The sequence below is a fragment of the Trichogramma pretiosum genome, unplaced genomic scaffold (genome assembly GCF_000599845.2).
Source record: "Trichogramma pretiosum strain Unisexual culture from Peru unplaced genomic scaffold, Tpre_2.0 scaffold63, whole genome shotgun sequence".
NCBI classification, from domain to species: Eukaryota; Metazoa; Arthropoda; class Insecta; order Hymenoptera; family Trichogrammatidae; genus Trichogramma; species Trichogramma pretiosum.
Genome location: NW_019640834.1, coordinates 513,153 through 537,955, shown reverse-complemented (window position 1 = coordinate 537,955; position 24,803 = coordinate 513,153). Strand labels below are relative to the sequence as shown.

The 24,803-nt window shown below is 39.1% G+C and overlaps 1 protein-coding gene across 1 annotated transcript in view; it reads right to left on the bottom strand.

Moving 5' to 3' along the window:
- Window positions 1-20,483, bottom strand: part of LOC106655907 (cell adhesion molecule 2-like) — a 45,605-nt gene extending 25,122 nt beyond the window's left edge. Inside the window, exons 1-2 of the mRNA XM_014376507.2 lie at window positions 18,510-20,483; window positions 355-566 (exon numbers count right to left, since the gene is read on the bottom strand). Coding sequence (XP_014231993.1) covers window positions 355-566; window positions 18,510-18,570 — 273 coding nt within the window. The 5' untranslated portion in view covers window positions 18,571-20,483. The remainder of the gene's footprint in view (window positions 1-354; window positions 567-18,509) is intronic.
- Window positions 20,484-24,803: the final 4,320 nt, after the last annotated feature.

The following is a 24,803-nucleotide window of genomic DNA, read 5'->3' as shown; positions in this document are numbered from 1 at the left end:
GGTTGAACAAGAAAATTATAAAGACTGTTTGATAAATTTAATAAATTAAATTTAGACAACTAATAGTAAGTTATAGCCCTACCAAGCTCAAGTTCACATTTATTGCAAGCTTTTCTATGGCATAAGTGCGGTACAAAACGGTATCATGTCTTTTCCATCTCTTCGCGGGGTTGTGCGCTAACCTCAATCCGCAGTACCAAAAATTGCTAATAATATCTCGGAGAAAAAGACATAAATCTGAACTTAGGACAGTGCTATAATAGTACTTTATAGCACTATATAAAATAATATTACTTAAAATCAAGAAAGCTTCTCGAAATATTAAAATCATGCAAAGGGAAGTAATTAACTTACCGTTTTATCACCTAGATTGTGAACCCTACAAGTGAGATAGGCTGTTTTGCCGACCGGTGAAGTAACGTTGGTTGGTTGCATCAGATCAAAGCCTGGTTCCAACTTCGACTTTTGACCAGTGGTCGTATCAAGCATTTGCTGTCGTGGCCTGTTGTTTGCACTTGAATGCCTCTCAGCTGGTTCCATTGTCCGCTCACCCAGGCTCAAGGTGTCTGAAAGCATATCATCGTGTACGTTACTTTCATGTTTCGTATTGAAAAAATGTGATAAACGGCTGCTGTATGTATTCCTATTGGCATTCTTGAATTATTTTACCGTCAATGTGAAATGTTATCGTAAACTCCAATGCCATGGAAATTGAATTGGATTACACGAATAAAAACAAAAGCAAATTCAGCTCCATTTTATACGGCAGACTTAATACTGACATGAATTTATAGAAATTATATATTCAATGTATATGCAATATGTGGCAATGATTAAAATTTTTCGACTCAACAATCAGCCAATATAAATTCCGGCTCATTAATGTTTTAAATTTATTTCAACCTCGATCTTATTTAAAAAATTTTCGACTCGATTTTAATAACTTGAAAATCCAATGCATAAATAGAATTTCCAACGAATTGATTCGAGTTCGCCATTATGACGCACGAAACAGCAATGTAAAGAAAGGCAGAGACTGACGGCGCAAAAATTGTAATATCGTACGCGCGCGTGTGCCGGTTATGAATTTTCAGTTGCTTCACTCGCCACCGCCCCTAGAACGAAGATATCAAAGTCGAGTGATGCGCAAAAATGCTGAGGGGATCACTGCAAGAAGTGTTTATGCATTCCGTGTCGCGCATAGCTCAGTATTTACATTGAAAAATCGCATTTTACGGCCAAGCGACTGACGTCAGCTATTCATATTTTTCAAAACGTATTAAAACGAGTAAAAAAAATAAGTGTTGAACGGCCGATATATATTTTTTTATAATTAAAACCCTTTAGCAGAACGAAACGAAACTCATCAACTTAATGATAGAACAAATCTCGATTTTCGATCTTGATTTGAAGGTTAACTTTATTCCGACATCTCGAGTTCCTGCAAGAGCTTCTGCAAGAGCTTTCGTTCATTAGAAAAGCAATGGCAAGTACCCGTGGTTTGATGAAGCTCCACATAGAGAGCGTCTCGACATTCAAAGTTTGAAGATTTAATGCCAATAGTAGTGTCTACTCAGAATCGGTCATAACAAAAGTACTAACTACTCCGATTTCTCGATTGATTACGTAGATAACAATAGCGTGTCTTGTCTCAATATTGCATTTTTTCAACAGCGTAATTTAACGCAACATGAAAAACAATGAAAAAAGAACTTGAAATTATTGTGAATTCCGACGTTATTATCACGTTGACGCAGGTCTTTGTTGTCAGAGCAAACATTCTTTTGTGCTTGTAAAGTAATCATTCGAAAATCATAATAACAAACCTCAATTGCCATAGTATCGGAAGACGGGCTACAATGTAGTTACCCGAGAGCTACGAGTCAAGTTGCAATCTTATAAAAGAAAATTGCGAAAAAATTGTTTTTTCAGTAATACAAGTACTTAACAGAGGCAGAAGAAAAAAAGAAAGTATAGAGAGGAGAAAAAAAAGAGTACAACAAACTCGAAGCATGACAAACAGTTTCACACATTATTTTCATCCACCTAGACAAGTTTAATGATATTTTTCAAGCACTCGGCGTTCATACAGTTTAACGTTATATACGCAGCAGAGAGTCTCGGTAGCTTACACAGAAACGCGAGCGAGCGAGCTAGCGACGGTAATAACGTTCTTCTCTCGGTGCCTCGTCGTACACATAACGTACGTGTATACAGGCATAGCGCGAGGCAAAGCATTGTGTAGAAGAAATTACCGTAACAGGCAGTTTATCGAACGCAGAAACTGTGCAAGCTCTGGCCCTCTATCTCCTTCTCTCTACTCTACTCTCTACCTAGCTCGCTCGCGCGCATACACTGGCTATAGCCGTGTCGTACTGCTTTAGATAGTGTGTTCCGACTCATCGACGTGATACGATCGTATGTATGTGCGTCCAGCAGTAGTGCGCACTATGCACAGCTGCAATGCATGAGAACTGCGCACAGAGAGGGAAATTTCTCCCGAACCCGCTCTCTCTCTCTCTCTCTCTCATAACGCAGCAAGTTTGGATAACGAGCTTTGCAAGCGATACGTTCTGTTACTGGTTTTGTGCGTGGGTGTGGGTGTGTGCGAACCTCTGCTGGGTCATCTCTGCTCTGTATATAAATTGCAACGAATTACTTGTTCGCCGAAAGTTTATATGGTAGAGAAAGAGAGGGAGACGCATCGCAATGCTGGTGACCCAGAGCGCGATGGAGCAGAAAAACTCGCTGTCCCAAGCGCTTTTAGCCTTTGTACTATTAGCCTACTTTTTCCTCTTGCGTGTGCGAGCTAACTACATGTTAAACATATACCGAAGAAGATGTTGCAAAGGATGCTCGAAAATATAGCCACGCACGAGCGTCTGCGGGAGTAGCCTTTAAGCTTTTGCACGATGTTGTTTTTCTGCAAACGTCAACTCTTTATGCGCTGCCTTGCAAAAGATAAAATGAAGAATGGCTTGTTATTCTGTGGCATCCACACAATGTACACAAATATATACATGCAACGTTAACTCGTGTTTTGGTTGCGCGAGCGAGCGCTCTGGAGTTCTTTTTTATTCCGAGTTTGCGCGCTTGCTCATGTTTCTTCACATTTCGCCGCCAGTCTTTGTCGTAAACTTCAAAGTACACAGATAGAGCTGTGTATGATTTATGGTAAAGATAAAGAGATGGATAAAGCCGAACTAAAAGGAAAAACGAAAATTCGCCTGTTCTTATGACGCAATTATGATCTGTTGCTTTCGACCAAAGGGCAAGCCAATATCAATGCATCACCTTATAATAGGTAAGGCAGGGAAATATTTTATTGGACTAATTCCTTGACCTCAAGTGACTGAATGCAAATAAATAGACTTTTAATAAAGATTGTTAATTTTGCCGTTGGTTGAAAGCAGCCTCGCGCGAGAAAGTAAATAATGTGAAATCATTTTCTCGAATCTTAATCAAGTCGCGTTCCAAAAGAAAAAGAGAAGCGAGTGGAAAAACGTATTATTAGCACCATTGCTGCGAGCAAAGTGCATAACTCTCTTGGCACAACAGATCTTTTTGTTCTACCTTAAAAGGTGCGCGCACTTTTATTCAGTGAACAATACAGGGTGGTTGAGAGCGAGACAGCGCGTGCAAGCGAGAAAGGGAAAGAGAGCGAAATGATTCAACGGACTTCATTAGTACAATACAATGGGGAAACTTCTACAACGCGTGCGGGGGTATATAGTTGTGTGTACGCGTAATGCTAAACTATTTGGGGAACTTTTCGAGAATCAAAGAGTACGCAGTTATTCAATCATTTGTTAAACTATGGTTTTGGCCTGTCTGTAGGACTATTCGACTTTTGAAGCGATCTAGAGACATGACAGATGGTGAATTGATTTCAGTGAAAATTTCCTCTATCTCTACGAATCTGTAAGTAAAATTATGATTAGCCAGAATAACCCTCTTGCGAGTGCGGTGAGCTTAAATACAAATCTCCATTTCAAATTTCAATGTATCTACGTGAAGGGCTCGGTAAAATGTCTCATTCAATTCAGGTCATTACGATATAACACACAGAGCTTTATTCGCGTATTTGTCAATGATTCGACGTATCGCGATTTTTTCGCATGCAAAAGATAATTTTAAAAATAAAAAATTTAAAACATTTTATCGCAAGCTATCGCGATAGACAAAGTAACTTTTGTACAGTTAATATCAGTTGTTAGATTAATTATACTGAAATACGAATGAAAATCTTTGACATGCAATAGTGTTTCTGGTTATTAAATAAAAGCCGAAGCTTGGCATGTAGTTACAAACAAAGCGCATTTCCTTTTTTTGAATTACAACCTTATAGCGTAGTAAGAGCAGTACGTATGTATAAACATACACTCGCGGATTTTATGCAGCAGATAAGGCTTTATCATAAAGTTATTTAGGCGTATACATTGTAAAATGCAACGCTTATCATAATCTTTTTGGCCAGTACGAGCAAAGAATAAAAAAGTTCGCTTGGCGTGCTAATACTTTTTAAATCATACGTAAAAGATGTAAATGCGCTCCGTTCACGCAATGTGCGTGACCACTCGCTCGGAATGAAAATGGAAGAAAAAAAATCAGTGCACGAACGATAGTATACGTACACTCGTACACATTAACTCGTGCCGGGGCCAGCAAGTTCAGATAGCCGTAAAAATATTATATTTTCGCTTTTAATTGAAAAAAGCGAAAGAGAGTCACAGCGAATGTTTAATCATCAAATTGAAATTGTTTAATCGAGCACAAGCGCATAAGCCGACGCATATGTAAAATATTGATTGCACAATAATATAAGATCGATTTCACAGTTATTTAGAAATGAAAAAGTTGCCGGGAATTTCAGAACTTTATTTTTCGAGTCGCACGCATACAATGAATGGTGAGAAATTTTACAGAAGCTCGGAGGCGAACAAGGGGCAAAGTCATTTAGATTTTGCTCGTTCAGAAGAGCCCAATCATTTGTCTCGTCTTTCGCCGAGAGGCTAGCTAAGGTTTGGGAGGCGAGAGAAGCCTGTCGGCAAGAGAATCAATCATGCAACAACAAACTTTGTCCGAACGGGTCATCATGATTTCCTGGCACTTCGTTATCAGTCACCACAGCGACAAGCGAGCTCGATGCTGTTGGACGTCGCGCACGAGCTGAACGGCCAAGCAAAGAGACGAGACCACGCCAGAACAATTACACCTGCACCCAGTTTCAGTGAAAGATAGCGGCGAAGCTAGCCATCCAGTGACAGCAACAGAGAGGTAAAGAGAGAACCACCGCTGCTGCTGCTGTGTGTATAGACGTACGCTCGCTCTTGTGTATAGAGCTTCGCACAGACAAGAGAAGATGAGACGAGTACAAGGTCGTTGCTGCCGCTGCAAGCTCGACACAAAGCGACAACGATGCTGCGGAAAGTTGACTTGGCCCGACGCTCTGCCTTTTTCTTCGTCGCGCACACACACATAATGTACACCTATACACATACAGACAGCCTTTTGTTTCGTTCCGACTTTAATTGGAAAGTATCTGTGGTCATTGCGCCCTCGCTCTCTTTCTCTTCTCTTTTTCTTTCCACGTTATATGTACACGCTGCAAAAAATGTACTATCATCTTATGTACGTGCGTTACTGCTGCTGCCGCTATTGCAACTGCTACTTTTTCTTTTTCTGCTCTTCTATTATTTCAAGCCATCCTCTTACTTTCTTGCGTATATACAAGCTTTTTCCTTTCGTTTCATTCGTTTTAAAAGAGACAACGAAGAAGCTTAATGAACTATATACAAGTAGCGACTGGGGAGCGCGTATAAGACCGAGAATAAATGTATGGGTCGCTACGAGCAGGCTCGAGTTAGTCGCTTATATCCTATGTGTCTAGCCCCACAAGAAAACTAACTTACATGTACACGTTTTTAGTCGTAATTGTCCGAGTAAGCAGAAAGATTGGTTTACTCACTCGTATCGCCAAAGGACTTTCCGAGATCCGAAACGCTCTGTTGCATTCAGGTGCTTTATATATATGGCCGATTCTCCGTGAAATCGAATGTCCAGAAAATTTCTTATTTGCGGGTATTAAAACTTGTATTTTTTGTCGTATATGTTCCTAATTTGAATGTGAATTTTTGGGACCATTTATGATACTTTTTCTGATATTAAAAATATTTCTAAATCAGCCCCGAGTGACTAAATAAAAATGTTCCAGGGAATTATTTACTGAATATCATTTGCACATAAAAAAATACTCCAAAAAGATCCCTTTTTGGCTTGGAGCCCTTTTTGAGCTTTGTACCATGGAGAGAAATATAAAATTCAAAATCTAATCAAGTTAGATCTGGACTTTAATTTCCGAAAAATATACCGAGCTTCCTAAAAAGGTCAACTACTGTGTACTACTTTTTAAATTTTCGTAATGATTTGATTTTTGTATGTCCAGGAAAAAACTGACAATAGCCAAAAATACCTTTTTTCTTTTAAATTTTTTAAATTTTCAGATTCTCGTAGATTTTCTATGATTAGTCGACATTGTGAAGCTGCGTGAGTTTTTTTGGTAATGAAAATCTCGATTGAGCTTGATTAGATTTTGCCTTATATAAGTTTTTGTGCATAGTGTAGTATTGGAAAAATGCAAACGTTGAACCTTTGAAAAAAGGAGATTGACAGTCCAAAAATTAAAATAAAATTTGGGAACATATAAATGTCGAATGAGTTTTTTATGTTGTTAAAAAAAAATGTTCTTCTGACATTCAAATTCATTGAAAATCGACAATTTGTAATTGAAACAGACCTGAAACTATATTGTAAGACAATTAATAGGGCGTGTACAAGCCATTCAGCAGAAGCTTTTGCACTTAATGCTCGTTGCAGAAATACAAGAAGCTAGAGCTTTAAATTGAAAGTATACGACTTTTTGCCATCTTCCGTGCACTCTAACTGATATGAAATCTTCTACGAATACAATTAACTGCGTTATTAACATTTCAATAAACATGGGAAACGCATCAAACAATTCAATAGGCAATATCTGAAAAGGAGAAACAAAGAGAAAGAGAGATATTCGCAACGTTTCGGAAATTTGCACATGCACCCTCGGTACACTCGATACACCGACAATGCTGCACGATATTGGCCTATCTGGAGTCATTGGTGCAGCTACATATACATGCATACACTGCACATTGACAGTTTGATTCTAGAGGAGGCAGGCTTATAAACTCAATAGCTTGTAACTGAACTACAATTTACGCTTGTATCCGTCTGATTCATCTATGCGCCAAACAGAAACTGATCAGACCACTTAACACGTAATGCCCAGCTGTCAGAAACAATTTTTCATTGATTTAATCGAATGCGGTTTCCAATTTACACAATGGGCTTAAATTGAATTCCATGTTATTGTATCTTTTTGTATTTTCTTATATCTTTTATACATAATTAATTAAAAAATTTCCAAACACACATACGTATCGCAGCTAGGGTATAACTCTAAAAATGTGTAAAAACTCCTATGAAGTTTTATTCGGCTTTTATATTTTTACATCCAAGTCTGAAGGTTTATTACGAAAAGGCTAAGTAAGAACAAAAAATTTTAAACTTTTACGTTTGGCTGAATAATGTGTCCCCTTGTTCCCTCTCCTTCCTCGCTGAAAAAAACAGAAGTATAGAAAATAAGTGGCGCAAGTAGAGTTAGACGCAGAAGCTAGGCTCGACATTCTAAACTGAAAAATTTAGAAATACTTGGCTCTTATTTATTAAGAAAATACTTGTCCTTGATTGTTATTAGTGTACGCGACTCGTAAAAACTGCACTCGTGAGGCAAACTTTTTAATCTCAAAAAAAAGTTCAGCTATTTTTCACATTTCCAGCTAACAATAAAAGTTTTTACAACAAACGGGACTTTTCCTCAGTCGCTGGTATATAAGTAAATTGTACATTCGGCGAGAAAAAGTATAGAATATGTTGAATCCGTAAAATTTTTTATTCGTAGAAAATAAGGCATTTTCCGACGAGAACACATAATCAGAGAAAAAACTTCCATTTGCCACGTTGTATTCGATACACACAATTTTCCGTCTACGGTTGGGGCTGCATCAGCAGTGGCGTTGTTATCGCGCATTTCTCCTTTATGTAGGTTGATATATAAAGTCGAGTGAGGTTTCATGCAACATCTTGGCGGTTTTCCTAGCTTCATATACTTTTTTCCCCTTGATCAAAAGCAAAGTAATCACGTTCGCATGGACTATAAAGTCGATGTCGACCATTCTCGCATATCCTAGATTTGTGCGAGCACAGTCGTCTGAGTGCACACTGCACATATGAAGCGAGTTAACAAGGAAAAAATCCGATATCATTTCACACATGAACGACGTATAAAAGCGAAAATTGCGACGAATCTCGCAGTCAAAAGCATCGCGACACAAATACATAAGAGTCATTTTCAAATTCGAGAGCGCATAAGCTTATTATTTATTCACCTTGATTATTCATCAAAAGCGAATATGATTTTCGAGATTAATTGCATTCACAGACGCATAGTTCAGTTTGTATTTGAGATGATGCATGCACCCGTAGACTATACGAGTTCGTTTGTCAAATATATCAATGGGATGACTGGTCTGGTGAAGAAGCAAACTGTATCGGACAAGCTGAGAAAGAAAGTTACACCGTTGCGTGCAAGTTCGCTCGGAGAACAGAAACTATGTGCATGTTAAAACCGAAGGAGAATGTAAAGCACGAGTGTATAAGTTACGTATGCAGCGAACAAACGAGTTTACTGAGATTGTACACTCTTGTAAATAGCGTCTGCGAGCGAAATGCCATCCATACCGTCATCATCCGATGTTCAGGCTTCACCTCGTAATTTCGATGTCTTTACGCGCATGAAACACGTATAAGCTAAATGAATTAGTAGCGCGAGGCGCGAGCTATACAAGCCACTGCGCTACATGCTCGTGAGTGCTGAAAACTTTTCACTCGCATGTTCGTAGTTTCTACAATCTACATGCATAAACATCTCTCCCAACGCACGGAGTACAAAGTTTTCCACGGTACGTGATAAAAAAAAATTACCTCTCGCGCGCGCGCGCACTAGATGGGTGGGCTTTTCAACTCGTTGACTTGAATCGAGACAGCGAGGCAGTGGCAGCAGCAAACATATGTTATCCGAAGAAAACGTATGTGACTTGGCGAACAGTTTAACTTTGAATGGTAGAAAATAATTAATTCTCAGTAAATAACGAGCGTGGAAATTAAATTTAAATCAAGACTGGTTCTCACTTTTGCCTCCCTCTGGCGCGCTCGATGTGTGTCGAGCGCTCGTGCACATATGCTGCTGCGGCTAAGCATTAGAGGTAGAGCTTTTTTACCCAACACGTGTTTATATTATGCTTATGCGCTTTAATCGCGTGATTTCGACTGCGCTAAAATAAGGCCGTATATAATGTTTGTTTATCGCCTGTATCGCCACCACGGGAGTGTTTCACTTGCGCGTATAAGTTATAGTGGCTGTGATCAGCGCCAGTCTTTCTCAGGAAGTGCGAGATAAAAATCGAAATTGAATTTATACATGGTTGAAGGGGGAAACTCGAGGTCGAGAAAATTGCGAAGAACATCTCCTGCATGTACACGCATATACACTCGAGCAGAGCCCCGATACAAAACTGTTATGACGTGACTATACAGGTTTTTTTACTTTTTAAAATTCTATTTAAGTTTCTGAGTGAAATGGATCAAGTCTTGCAGAGACTTTGAGCACAGGTTGTGTGCTTTCAATCTATGTGTATTTTTTTTTCACCTCCCTATTTTCTTGAGGTAGTGAGATTGTGTTTACTTTTCAATCGACGAAGAAACTTTCCGAAAACTACTAATTGCGTTCAAAAATTCCATTATATATACTTCACGACGTCGCATTCTTTCTCTAAAATTATAAATATATTTATGCGTTAAAATTTGCCGAGAAATTCCATGAGAATGTTTATGAAATAATTTTCACGTAAATTCAAACATTTATAAGTTGATTAATTACACGACTATATAAAATTTATTTTACCGAAATAAATTTTGTTAGATTTTTCAAGTAATAGAATCAAAGATCTTCAAGTTATATGCATATAATCAAAGCAATAATTTCATAAATTATTAAAGTAGATATTTCTTCTTATTTGCTCCAAATTGAATTTAAATTTGAAAATAATACTTGAAAATGTCCATTCATACCGAATAACATTTCAATATGTCATTAGGTACAACACAATCAATACTCAAATATGTGCAAACTCACATCTGTCAATGGTATTTGACAACAAAAAAGTATCTGATGCGGGTATTTTCACCGAATCAAGCAACTGTGAAATACTGAAAGGATGTCAATAATGATTACTTCAAATCATTTGCATGAACTGTATATAATATTGTTGAAACGAGATGTATCGTTTTACATAATAACTATTCACAGGAATTCACAGAATTGAAGATAAACGTTTTGACGAGCAACATAAAAAAGTATAAATACACGAAACATTACTGAAAAACAATACATGCCATGGCATTTTTGAGACTCAATTCTTTTGTTATAATTTTACATTTGGTTTTTTTTTGATAGAATATCGTAAAGAATATTTTATCCAATTTCTTTACTCTCATTCAGAAAAAAACCTTTTTGACTTTTTTTGAATATGTGAAAAAAAAATATACGTTTTAAATGAGAATCAAAACAACAAAATGATGAGAAATTTTTTAACTATGTTTGTTGAATTTTTTTTATACAATCAATCGATTCAATATAAATATCACTATTTCGGGTTAAAAGTACTATTATAGCACTCAAACTTTTGAATCGCAAAAATGATCCATCTCATACCTAAAAATACCTGTTTTATTTAATCAAATAGGTTTAAAAATGACGGTGAATTATTTCTTTTTTATCTTTTAACAATGAAAGCTATAACAAATGATCACAACGTTTTGATACCTTCAGTTGGAAATCTCAAATCATTTTCTTACAGTTTTTATTTTTATATCCCTTTCGTCAATTACTCTGACAAACAAATGAAAATCAAAAGGAAAATCCACTTTTATCCCTCGTTTATTTTTTGCTCACTATGTGCACTTAGTTTTTCAAAAGGCCGCGTTCATTTCAGAGAGTGTATAGAGTTTTCAGAGGAAAGCTCCTGAGAGCTGAGGAAAAAAACACAGGCACATACAGTAATACGTATAGTAAGAAAGAAGCTTGAGGGCAGTATCAACGAAGCATGTCATGCCGCGATTTCACGTGTAAATGTGTGTGTGTGTATGAATGAATGTATAGATAAAAGTGAACGTGTGAGCACAAGTGAAACTAAGATAGCAGAGCAGCAAAAGCGGAAATCTAGCGGAAACGCGGACGTACCTCGCAACCTGAACAGGATATTGAGACAAAATTCGCGGCTGAAGGCAAAGACCAGACTTTCCATCTGTATTTTATGTATATATGTACGTGTGAGCGTACCCAAGAGTATAGGTTCCACGTATGTACAAGAGCAGACATAGACAGGCCCATGCGCGTGGTATTATTTGATTTTATAAAACTGCAAAGCTCGAGGAAAAAAGCGTAACGATCGAGTTTTTTGACGGTAGCAGCGGCAGGGAAAATTCGCGAAAGACATTACAACGAAGAAAAAGGAGAATGAAAACAACGCTGAAGTACGAATTTTATATATATGAAAAAAGAGGCGAAAATAAAGCAAACGACTGTGCTGCTGCTGCTACTTTTGCTGCTACTTCTGCTGCTACGTCTCTGTACATACAAAACGAGGGAATAAAAACACGAAAGAACTTGGATTTTGTCTGTTTTTGAATACGGATTGTGCTACCAGTTGGACTTTTTGTACGCAATGCGAGAACTGTTTTCGAATCTATCGATTTTTACAAGTGCAAGTGCTTGAATGAATATGAGAAAAAAGCAAATTATCACCGAGAGCTTATTGGCTAAAGTGTACGAGAGGTCGTTGCATAAATTTATTATATATCACCCCTTCATAGTCCCCAACGTTTTGCCTCCGCCATATAGGTTGAGTGTAACAATCTTGCCTGTAAGTGAGACATTTTACAACAACTGTTATGTATGAAGGTCTTAGCTGAATAAATGAATATGAAATTGTATAGAAAACACGCCAAATTATAATTCAAGTTGAAAATTAAAAGAACAAAACTTTCCCACAAGCTGAATATCATGAACAATCAATCGTGAGCCGCAAAATTTAAACCATAGTTATATCTTTATCGCTTTGGTTATTACGTTAAGCATTGTTTTTTCTCTTTCTTTCACTCGAGAGATGTTTTACGAGTTACGTTGGCTCTAAAGATCAAAAAAATTAAATATGCTTACTCATTATAAAAGCAAATAAATCGCACAAGTTTTGTACTAAAATTGTACCCGAATGTTACGATAGACCATAATACTTTTAATAATGAAGCAAAAAAAAATTACGTGGCATTTACTGGTACTCGTTCGTATGATGAAATTTTATGGCACAACTCGCGCGCGAGCGCAGTTATCTTTTTCGCATATTTTATGGTCACGTAGCAGAGCAGCGAGCAGTAGCAACGGCGCGGTGGCATCAGCAGTAGCAAAGAACGACGACGTTGAAGTTACTGGAGGCGAGACTGTGACAGAATCAGTAGCTGACGTTCACGACAATCCGATTTTATCTTTTATAATGGAAGTATTTTGCTCTAGCGCGACGCTCTGCTTTGAGAGAGAAATCAAAAACGATCAATCGTAAATTTTTATCTGACAAAACGTAACGTACGCTCGCGTACAGATATCGCTTATGAAGAGATTCATTTTTTGCGTCACGATTATAATACTTTCTCTGAATAAAGAAAAAACGTTTCATAAAATTCAACTAAAAGGAATGATAAATAAAGGAATTTGATCAATGATGGAATATTCGCAATAAGTCTATTTTTTCCTATATTTTGCCGTCATAAATTTTATGAATTTGTCATAACCTCCAAGTGTTGGGAGGGTACATGTTAATTTTGAAAAATATGAAAGACAAACATGAAAATAATTCATTCGTGCAAATATTTTGTATAAATGGAAATTTTCCAGAAGCTCATTTTTGTAAGCGGAAGATTATTCATTTTAATTCCACGTAACGTGTCATTTTAATAAAGCACATTCAGGTCGCGCGTCACAATCAGTTGCTTCAGACGAGTTTAAAGATATAAAATCAATGAGGCTTGGGTTTATATATTCAAGAAGGGCAGCAAATGACGAGACAATTTTGGGGAAATAGCATCATTATCCGGAAAAAATGAAAACTTTTATACGCTGACAGAGACAAATGGAAATGTTACTTGCCCTCGATCGACCCGCCAACCATACCCCCACACAAACGCGTCCAAAAATGTGTATATATAAACGCATACACACATAGCCACACACATACACGAATGCAGTATAAAGTACCTACGTGCACTCTCATTTTTCGGCAAGAGCGAGAAAAAGAGGTCACATAGCCTGTAGAAAATACGTCGGTGAGCCGAATGTCCAGTATAATTCGAAAGGCTTGTTTGGTTTGCGCAGTATATACGACTCTCGTATGTGAGTGCAAACATACATATATAGATACGGAGACAGGAACGCATATAGCGCATGACTTTTTTATACATATACATACGTCGTCGCTGCGACGCTTTTGTCATGCAATGCTATAGCACATAGCATATAGTATACGAGGCAATTTAATCCTGAAAGACATAGAGGGTGTGTATATGTGCCTCTGGCAAGCGAAGGACAACTTTTTGCATTAGCCACGCTATATTTCGAAAAGTTCGCTCTGTCGTCCCTCTCCTTCTCTCGCACTGCGGAGCGGAGCCAGGCCGCTCTGTAAAGGAGCAAGAGAGACGCAGAGAGTGGGAAATTTTTGAATCTTTCAGCCGAGCCAGTTGGCACGATAGCGCGCAAGCGAGCGAGCCGCTTAACTTTTAAAGGAGCAAGTTCGCGCCCTCCTGGCCTACGGCGAAGATGTGTACGGCGCTCGAGCGCTCTCTTTTCTATATACACGAGCCGCGCGCAACACCACCCTATCTGTGTCCACGATTACACTGGCCTTCTTATATTATCCTGCGCTTACGTTTAGATTGGCCACGAGATAGCCTGCAAGCTCTACTAAGCGCTAGACTTATAGCTCTTTTATGGTAAATTTTGGACTACTAACGCTTCTTTTTACTTTGCTTTAAGATCGATGTGGTCGCGGTGACACTATTGATTTAAATTGAGAGCATGATAGAATATGAACTATCTAAGCTGCTAATTTATACCCACTATAAATTTCAGATATTTTCATCATTTCGAACGGCACTTGTACCTCTAATTTCTTCATAAGTTTCGATCGAGCTTTCTTATGATAGTATCGGTGAAATCACAATTTGCTCCTTGAATACGCGTATAATTAATGATCAAATATTGGATGTTGAATTATACATTGACGGGCTACGTATGATACATATAAATTTCGCATAATTAATGAGCAGATAATACGTAGATTCTGTACGTCAAGTGGATCGATCAAATTTTCACGACATCTAAATGGATTGCGTGAAGGCCATTCGATATAACTTGAACGAGAAATATTGATCAGTACTTTGACACCGGAGTGACCTGCCTTTATGTACGCACATGTAACACCACAAACCATTATTATTTAAGGGTAAAGTCGTAAAAATTTAACTAGCTTTTGGCTCGCACGACGGGGCAAATTTATACGCATATATCAGACGAGGCTTTAATTAAAAATCGGCATATAAGCTCATATCCGCAGCTCTGCGCCTGCATACTCTTCGCACGGTAATTCAATTTTAAATACTTAATTATCATTGTGCAATTATATTTTTCAGAAAATATTTCTACTTTCATTGCAGCGGTATAAAAATTATTCGCATCTTTAAAAAGCTTTAAATTATACTTTTGATTCAGTTAATAAACATCTCTGAATGTATGTGGAATGTATACAATCCACTAGTATAATCGTAGTTGATCATTTAGAATTCTTTTTGAGCGCGGAAGTGTAAGCGATAATATTTCATCACATTGATATAATTAAATGAAAATTTTCTGGACTACTCTGTGAAATATTCCAATACGTGTAATTACTAAAGCTGTTTACAATGCTATGCGCTCAACATCAAGTGATTAATTATTAATTAACATATTATAATGCTGCATACGCATAGCAACAAACGCATTATCATGAAAATAGGGTGCGAAGCGTTAATGACTATGCGTGAACAATAATACGTATCACGAATCAAAGGTGAATACAGCGAATATAATCATGTGCGCAGAAGGGCGGTACAAAAAAGTAGGCGCAACGGAGCGTACGAACCCCGGGCACGTCGGATGAAGCGAATCTCTGAAAGAAAATGCGATCGCTCGAGGTTATCGCAGTTGCACGCGAGCTCACCATTGCTGAAAATAATAATATACCTAAATGCGCCCAGGCCGTTTCCCGAAGCGGGTTTGGGCTCGAGCTCGGGCGCGCGTGCAAGAGAGAGAGAGAGGGAGAAAGGGAGAGAATTAAGAGCGGCGCGGCGGGTGAGAGGTAAAAAGTTTTATCAGCCATAAAAGGCTCTCGGCAATAGGGCATCGCGCGCATACCTAGCACCAAGTGGCTGTATATAAGAGAATCGCAGCTGTTCGCACTCTGCCGAATTAACTCGCGCAAGGAAGTTTGCCGCTGGGAGTGCGCAAGAGTTTATATACATATACATGCACGTATGATTATGTTTAGCATGGCGCCCACCCGACTCGAGAGAGAGAGCAAGAGCTATGCAAGGGAGGAAGAGGGAAAGAGAAATAGACTCGGAGCTCGGGAGTCGTTGCCTACGCTATGCAGCTATACTACTGCGGAAAACGACTGCAATGAAACGGAGTGTAAAGTGACGATATGACGACGCTCTTTCCGAGAGATGGGAGGCTCCTTGCACGACGGTAAAAAGGTAAAAACGTTAGAAAATCGTTCGCGCACAAGCCACACGCCTGGATTACCGGCAGTGCACTTAATATAACGGCGACTTTTTCTTTTTTTCTGATAGTGCTGCAGCCGCTGCTGCTGCTTTATGGAACTACTTTTATATTATTGTCTCGCCACCACCGCCGACACCACCACCACCACCACCTCCACCACTACCAACAACCCCCATCATGCCGCACCATCGACGCAGCTGCAATAAACCGTTCGATAAGGTTCGATTTTTTATATACGGCCGCAATACCAAGTGCAGCAGCACGAGCTCGTCTTAATATTTTTTTCCCTCCGTTAGAGCGACTTTTTCACGGGGTGTTGATTGCCGGATACTTTCGTTTACGACTCAACAACTTGTGGAACACACTCAGGGGGCTTGATTTAATTAATTGAGAAAGTGTAGCCGTATACACGATACTCATGAAAATCGAGCTTACTTTCGGAAAAATGATGCCCTGCACGTGTTGCGGTAAAAAAAAACACAGAAAATAAGATGAAGAGATGATACGTGCATTAGGGGTATATACCTGCGAGCGCAAAGTATTGAACTTACTCATTGGATGGTTAGGGAAAAGTTTGCGAGGTTTGAACAAAGTTTCAAAGAAGATGAGGAATTTTCACGCTCGAGGTGCTTACAGTGGAAGTAGGAGTAGTATATCCATTGAGTTAATCATTTGATAGTGAATCTACTGTACTGATGTAAAATTTGAACAACTATCATGAGCTATCGAAACTTTTCAACTCAAATATTACGAGAAAAATTCACTCACCACTATTCGTCTTTTATGATCATGTTCACAAGGTATAAATGTAAGAAAACTCAAGCTAATTTTGAATATGTTTTTAAAACTTAGCTGATTGATTAATCACAAACGACGCAACATAAACTACCACTTGGATTTGATAAGCTAATGGTACCTTTTGCCTGAAATCTTTACAAATTAAAGCTAAGTGCTGGATCGAAGGAAGAGCGAGAGGTAGAGAGAGAGAGCGAAAGAGAGCTTCAACATTGGGACTTTGACAAAGTTCCTTTATCGCGGTGCCGTCCTCCCGTACAATTTTAAGAGGATTATTTCTGTTGTAAGTATCTTTTGCGATGAATGCGGAATCATATAATTCATACGGGAAATGCTTCAGGGCTGAAACTTTTAGTTAAAAAGATTTAAATGCGACAGATGACACATTTTTGTTTCGATCGCGGGGCTTTCAATTCACGGAAAAAGCTTTCACGTTTTTTTTAATTTTTATCTTATCGAAAAACGCCTGTCCATGAAAAGATGTTCAATATTCATTGATGAATGGAAGGAGCCTGAAAGCGGGTCTCGTTGCTGCCGTTAACATATATCAGTGCGTATATATTTAAGCGATGTTTATATGAATCATAAATATCTGTCGCGAGCTTTTAAATTCAGCGTTTAATGTCACGTATATATTCGCATCGTAGGTCATTACAGATGCACCTGTGCAGCCTTCAAGATCGTGAAATTTATTTTTTTTTTCAACAAAAATTATAAGCTGAAAAATATTTCACGTTAAATGAGGTACCTATTTTGGAACACTCGGATCATACTTAATCTTTTTATTAAAAAATGTATACATGTATATTCGTTGGTACGCGTTGCAAGAGAATTCAAATCGAGGATAAAATCACGATAATGCAGCTATTCGCAGTGTTCGTTATTTAAAAAAAATGTTATTTCGTTCAAAAAAGATCAATATCAAAATGGATCGCAATCTCGCTAGCAGCGACTTTTTCTCGGGGAATCGATAATTTACGTTGAATTAAGGTCTCACGTTTGTTAATTGCCTAGCTCATCAATTTATGATTATCAAGTATAACACACTCGTATGCGACGAAAATTTAATTACTATAGGAACAATGAACTTTCAAACGCTCATGAAAAGGTCCTTTACCTAGGCTGTAAAATCGACTATGCTACTGCTTTTACATTTGGAATATAAATTCACAAAAGTTTTCGAATAAATCACTATCCCTCTTTGTCGTATGATCTCAATAATTACCACAGATGAAAGAACAACCGGTACAGATTTGTTACTTATATTTGCTGATATACCATTAAAAAAAAAGGGATACTTTCTATCATGTGCGTTAAAATAACAAATTTATACAGTTTTTACGGAACTTAATCATATTTTTACCGATGGCTGCTCAACGTCCTTTAAGTCGATTGATGGTTTAAAGCTTCAATTTCTGTCGCTTATGCAAAGCTTGATCGAGTTATCCCTATTTACATGCAGAAAAGAAGAGTAAGGAAAAGGTAGAGTAGGAGAAAGAGAGAGAGAGAGAGAGAGAGAGAGGGGAGAAAAAGGGAGCCGAAAAAAGCATAATATCACCGACGAGGTTGTAATTCGACTTATTCCCCCGTGATTCAACTCTCTCAGACTGACTGTGTGAGTGCGCATCTACGTACGTGTACTTTCATGCATGTATGTATAGTGTACACGAATACAGTTCGCTAGTCCAATTACCTTCTGTGCATATGAAGAGTATGGCAGCAATGGTAAGCTTGGCATGCCATCTCAGAGCCATTTCCGCAGTCGATGTTCGTCGCCGTAATACTGAAGCACTTGTGTTTTCAATGGCTGAGGGTAGAAGCGTAAAAAAATCTCGTCAGCAACAGCGCACTTCACTGATTCGCCTTGTACTATTGAATGCCATATTTGCTGCACTTTTTTCACACTTACATAATTTCAGGCAAAAAAAGAGGGAAATAAAGACGCGTACATTCGTTTCTACTTTGTGCTCCTTCTTTGTCCATCTACTTGCGCAGGCAAGTATACGAGTCGGCTTCGTCACTCTTTCGACGAGTTAACGCGCGTACGGTTGTGCGCTCACGACGCAAAGGCTGAAATACATTCGAGATGCCGTAAACACGTGCAAGCAGCCATGTCGCTAGTTGCATCTGGTGTTGCTGGAATTACTGCTTCTGCGGCTGATTCCACCGCTGAGCCGCTGACTTTGCCTCGGTAACTTTTCTCGAGCATTTCGAGATAACCCAAGATAACCCGAGCATATCGTGCCACGACGGGGTGTCTGCATAGCAAAGCGAGACTCTTTAACCGGTCCGCGCTCTGCTGCTGATGCAGCGACGACGACGACGACGACGACGACGACGACGAGCTATCTCTTGAAAATGTATGTATGCAGTCGCGAGAACCGAGAAAGATGAGCCTTTTCAAGCGTATCTTCCGTCACTGCTAAGGCAAACAGCAGTGCGCGTTGTTTGCGATGAAAAATTTCTGAGCGTCAAACTGCAACTGCTGCCGCAACTTTTCTTTTTCCGTCACAACTGCGCTCGGCACCAAAACTCTTCGTCCGCGATTTACATGTGGTATATACAATACCTCGCACTACTTTATATATAATTTTTTTTTTCACTTTACGCGTTTAAGTCGCTCAAACTGAAAAGAAAACTTTGAAACTTGCACTGACAGTGACACTGGCGCGTTCATTAACTTCTCTCCGTTTGAACAACGAGCAACAACCACACATTCACCCGCGCACTAGCATCAGGTTCGTTAACTATTTACTTTTTTCCCGCAGTTTAGAACCGTACCCCTGCTGTGTATATATAAGCTCCGGCCCACGTGAGTTTTTGCGACAGCTTTAGCCGCGCTGAAAATGCAGAAAACCAACAGAGGAAAAAATAATCGTAAAGAGAGAGTAAAAAAACAGCGAGGGCAACAACGGGAGACAAAACCAAAGTCGGGCTGGCTTGATGCGCCAACAATTCACTCGCGCTCGAATGCAAAACAAATAGGGTGTACGCGCGCGATACACAGGTATAGGCGCGGAGAAAAATAGAAAGGATGCAGAGCAGTAGTAGCTGTGGCCAGTCTGTCACTCGGTCAGTTGATTGTTGTTATAGTTGCCTTCTGCCTGGCTGACGAAGTATAACCCTCTCTACACATGTATGCCAAATGAAAAGCTTTCAACACTCGCGAGCGCGTATCGATACCGAAACTGCCTCTCGATACACGTTTAGCGTATAGGCGGCTGACAATACACGCAACGACAACCAAAACATACAGACTGTGCAGCGAACTCAAAAAGATAGATGTGCGTCGATGGACGAGCAGCTGCAGCTCCGATTTGTAGCTTGACACATTGCACGCATCTTTTAAATATCCACACACACGTATGCACCACTTTAATTTATGTACATGCGTAAATCAATTTTTTTCCTCTTCTTTTTTACGAGCGCACTCCGGATCTGTGTACGTTTATGCGGGTGTGTGCACGTCCGCAAACGTACGAATGAAGACGGTTAGAGACGGAGTCGATGCACGCGTATGTAGGTGATACTCGAGGGCAGAGAAGAGAGAAAGAAAGAGAGAGACAGATAGGGAAGCGTGTCGGTATACAATAGCGGTATATAATACGGTATCGGAGCGGATGTGTGCAAAGTTTCGCGCGATGAGCCGAGCGAGCGCGCGCCGCGAGCACGTCTCGATCCGTTGGCAGATTTTCCCTGACTGGACTGATTCTTAACGCTTTGGGGAGCATGCGCGCTACCCTTTGCCGAGCGTCCGTACGAAGAGCGCGCGCGAGAGAGAGAGAGAGGGACGGAGAGACGGAGAGAGGGCGCGCGCACGAGCGCAGTACAGCCAGCCAGCCGCAGCGCGCGCGTTGCACGAGCAGCGAAAGAGAAGCATAACCAGGCGCCGTGGAGGCGCCGCTCGCGCGACCCCAAGGGTGGGGACCTAGCTCTCTGCTGCTCGCAGCTCGCTTGTCTCTGTCGCTCGCGCACGAGTGCACCAGCACACTGTGCCACCCCCGTGTCCCATCTCTCTCTCTCTTTCTCTCTTTCCTTCTTCGCAAGCACTGCACACGGCGCGTAGTACGTATAGCGCATCGAGCGCGTGCTGTGCGCTCGGCTATATACTTACCCCCAGCAACTGCAATTGCTGCTGCCACTGCTGCTGCTACTGCCGTGCCAACTCTTTGCACGCGCTGCACTAGCACTGTTACTTTCTATATATGCTTTACCGCTTTATCTTCGATATGCTATCTAGAGACCGAGCCGTCCGTGTTTTTTTTCCCTCTCGCTCTTGCAACACCACGAAATTTTCGTCCAATGATTGAAAATATGTTTGCTTGGATTTCCCGAGGAGCAATATCGGATTGCTCCTCCGTGTGTGTATGTTTGTGTTTACAGCGCACAATGCGTTTATACGCCGAGTGCTTGCATTGCGCACCACTTTGAGCCGGATCTGAAAGCGATTCGCGACAAGCTTATGAATTTACAATGCTTCGATTGACTTTTCATCACTGCGGCGTCGTCGTGAAATCAAAAATGAACGATAAACTAACTGGAATGTGCTTTTTATTACATCATAGAATTTGGAGGAAATAATTTATATTATTAGATGTACATAGCTATTGCTCGTTTCTTGATCTAGTGCAAGCGTGACTACAACTATTGTCAATGATAATTCGAAAAGTCTTGAGCCAACTCTTGTTTTCAAATTGTTTCTATCCTAGAAACATTTGTGCCATTTTTTTTCATGAAACAAAACTTTTTTCAACTTATCAAAGTTAGAATACTGGAAAAGCATGTCCAATAGAACAATAAATTGTTAGCATGAGGTTCGTCGTATCTGTTTCTTTATAAACTGTGCCTAATATAAATGCAGTTTTATATAAATGATGCATACATGTATCAATGCATGTACAATTGCATATTTCATTACGAGCCTACATAATCGTATACATTCATGAAAAGTATGTCTCGAAAAAAAAAGTTCGAGTTAAATTATAAACTACGATTAGGATTGCGTGGACACGAGTATGAGAAATAAATTATTTAAGCTCGCGAGCCGCAGTAAAACCTCAGTTTACCTATGTAAATATGTTGCAAATCGGCTGCCTCCACCAGTACGCATATATACCTATAATACATATATATATAACACGTACATAAATGTAAGGAGCAGTTCAGCTGCTTAAGGTGCGAACGAGCTAGTCTGTGCGTGTGCTTTTAGGTCGATAAATCCTTTGGCATTGTAATTAAGATTGCGTGCAAGAACGCGCCGCCCTTATGCTACCGACGGTCGCGCCAAGCTGCGTGCACAAGCGAGAGAATGTTTGACACAGTGTTTTCCGGAATCGTCTTTGAACCTGTTTACGTGAATTGAACGTAATGTCTTGTATTACTGATTAAGAAAATCCCAAAGGTGCATTTAACTTTTTAATTAAAACTGGTGGCTAAGATTTGCTGCAATTCTTGATATCCATTTATTCTTTACTTGTACTTTTCAATTGTAGCTGATTGCTTTACACGATGCAAAAAGTATATTAACTCATACAGAATGAACCATTGTACTTTTAAATTAATTAAATGATTTTGTTTAAATTTATAGGTCATTTAATAAAAAATAAAAAAGAAACTCACTTAATTCATAAAATTTTGAATTCATTCAAGTAAAAAAATGGTTCGTGAGATGTTGTCAAAAATCTGGGGTAGTCAGCTCATAGAGCATGCTTTTTTGAAAAAATAAAACCTCACACAAGTTGATATCTTCAAAATTCACAGAGAAACCCGGCGCAGGAGGCTAAAGTGGTTCAAAGCTCGTAGCCTGCATACGATAAAAGTTTTTTCCTCTTTTTTGTGTCTGTTTATAATGATATTACATGAATACTGCGCTTGCATATTTATATTGCAATTTCAAGCAAATTGGTGAAGAGCTCTCCTTGAGACACAGAAAATAATGGAGTACCAATATTTCATGTTTAATACTCTGAAATACTAATCAACTTTAAAATCAAAGGCGTGTAAATAAATCCATCTAAAACGATTAAACAATAAATAAGCAAATAAATAACAAATTTTTGTGTTTAGATTTGAGTAAATAAGATTGTTCTTCACATTCTCATTAATTCAAATATTTTAGATTTATATTTTCATCTGGGGACATCAATATTTTTATGGGAATTTTCTAAAGTAATCACATCAGTATAGACTACCAAAGTTATTTTCTAGGAATAACTAAGTTAATTAAAAATTCTTTAAAAAACAATGACGTGGCTTTAAATGACAGATACTAAGTTTAATAGAGTTTTTTATTATCTGAACTTTCTTGAAATTGATGTTATTTGAAGTAAAAGAAAAAATTCTCGGTATCAAACGGCGGCATTTCGTCAAAAGCTGAGTCATTATAATGCAAAAACGCAGACCATTCAACAAAGACGGAGAATAAATTTATCTTTTGGTAAGCAATTATAATATCTTGTGGTTAGAATCAGATGCATGCTTTTGTCTATTCCCTCTCCTGCATAGCGCGAGCTTTAACACAAAAAAATTTCCTATGCACAGCAGTAGCAACTTCGAGCCAGCGCGACGCGGAGCAAAACAAGCTAATGAACTTATCCAACTGTCTCGGAGCACCAGAGCTTGTCAGACAGCCAGCTAGAGCAAGAGCAAAGCAGAACTGCGCGGGGGAGAAAGAGAGAGAGAGAGAGAAGACAAAGAGAAATGGTAAGCGCCGAAGAGAAAAAAATATAGGAGAGTTAGATAAGGCAAAGAAGCCGAGAACGAATGCGATGAGGGTGAGAGCAGATCTTGAATAATTTCATTAGTAACAGTCTACCTTCTTTACTTTTTTCTTGTTTATTTTTCAGAGCAGGTAAGTGTTTAAAGATTTTATTTATTCGTTTTATCTAGCAGGTCAGACAAGACTTTTTTCTTCGATAAAAACACTCAAGTAGTAACAAAATTTATGAAGTTTCTACATCAAAGAGTCTCGATCGTCTTGACTTTAGTGATTGTGGCAAAATCAAATTGTGAATGAAAATCGCATTGCTTGAAAAAACAACCGTTTTGTTTTCTTTACTTTATACATTTCACAAATAAAAATCAATTTAACTACTTTACACTGTTAAATATATAGTATTGAAACCAATAGACTTCGAACAAGCTACTCTCTATAACCGGTAACATTTTGTAAAGGAATAAAAAGTTTGACGACAAAAATATGCATATAAAGTGAAGAGCATAGACGAAAACGTAGAGCTTAGTTAAAAAAAAATAAGAGAGAAGCATGAAAAGAAATCGGCTCGATCATTCTCATCGAAAACAGAATTCACGTGATGCGTTGGCCGTTTGCCAAACGCGAAGAGATCGTGGTTTGTCAGCGTGTGGTAGTGGTATGCGGCGCGCAAACTGCCGGAGATTGAGGTGAGCGCAGTTGTAGCAGAAAAAAGTAGAATATCAAAAAGTAAAACTCACACAAAGAAAAAAGTACATCTAATACAACGGTGCGCCACACAGTCAGTAACAGAAATGAGAGAGTATAGAGAGAAGGGTGAAAAAGCTCAGGAAGAAGTAGGGGAAGTGGCCGGCCAGAGGAGTGGGAGGAGAAGGAAAGTGAAAAAGAGTGAGAAAGCAGCGCAAGTAGCATGTAATAAAATGAAGGAGTTAAGAAGACCAGGCAGAGAAAGTTGCCATGGAAGCGTGTAAACATATAAATTTCGTGGCTATTTGAGAGAGAGGGAGCGAGGAAGAAGAGACTCGATATATGTAGATGCACACTTATATAGGTGACGAAGAAAAAGTGAAAAAAGGGCGCGGGGCTCGGGATAAAAGTTGGCACGGCTTCGCGGAGCTTTCCACCGTGCTTTATCTCGTCCGCTTCTCGAACTGCAATTTTGCGTACACTCGCGAATACTCATCGCCCGCTTTACTTCGTTTATGCAGCACGAGCCGAGAGCCGAGTGTGTTTCTCTTTATCATTCAAATGAAAATCTGTTTTCCACCGTACCGT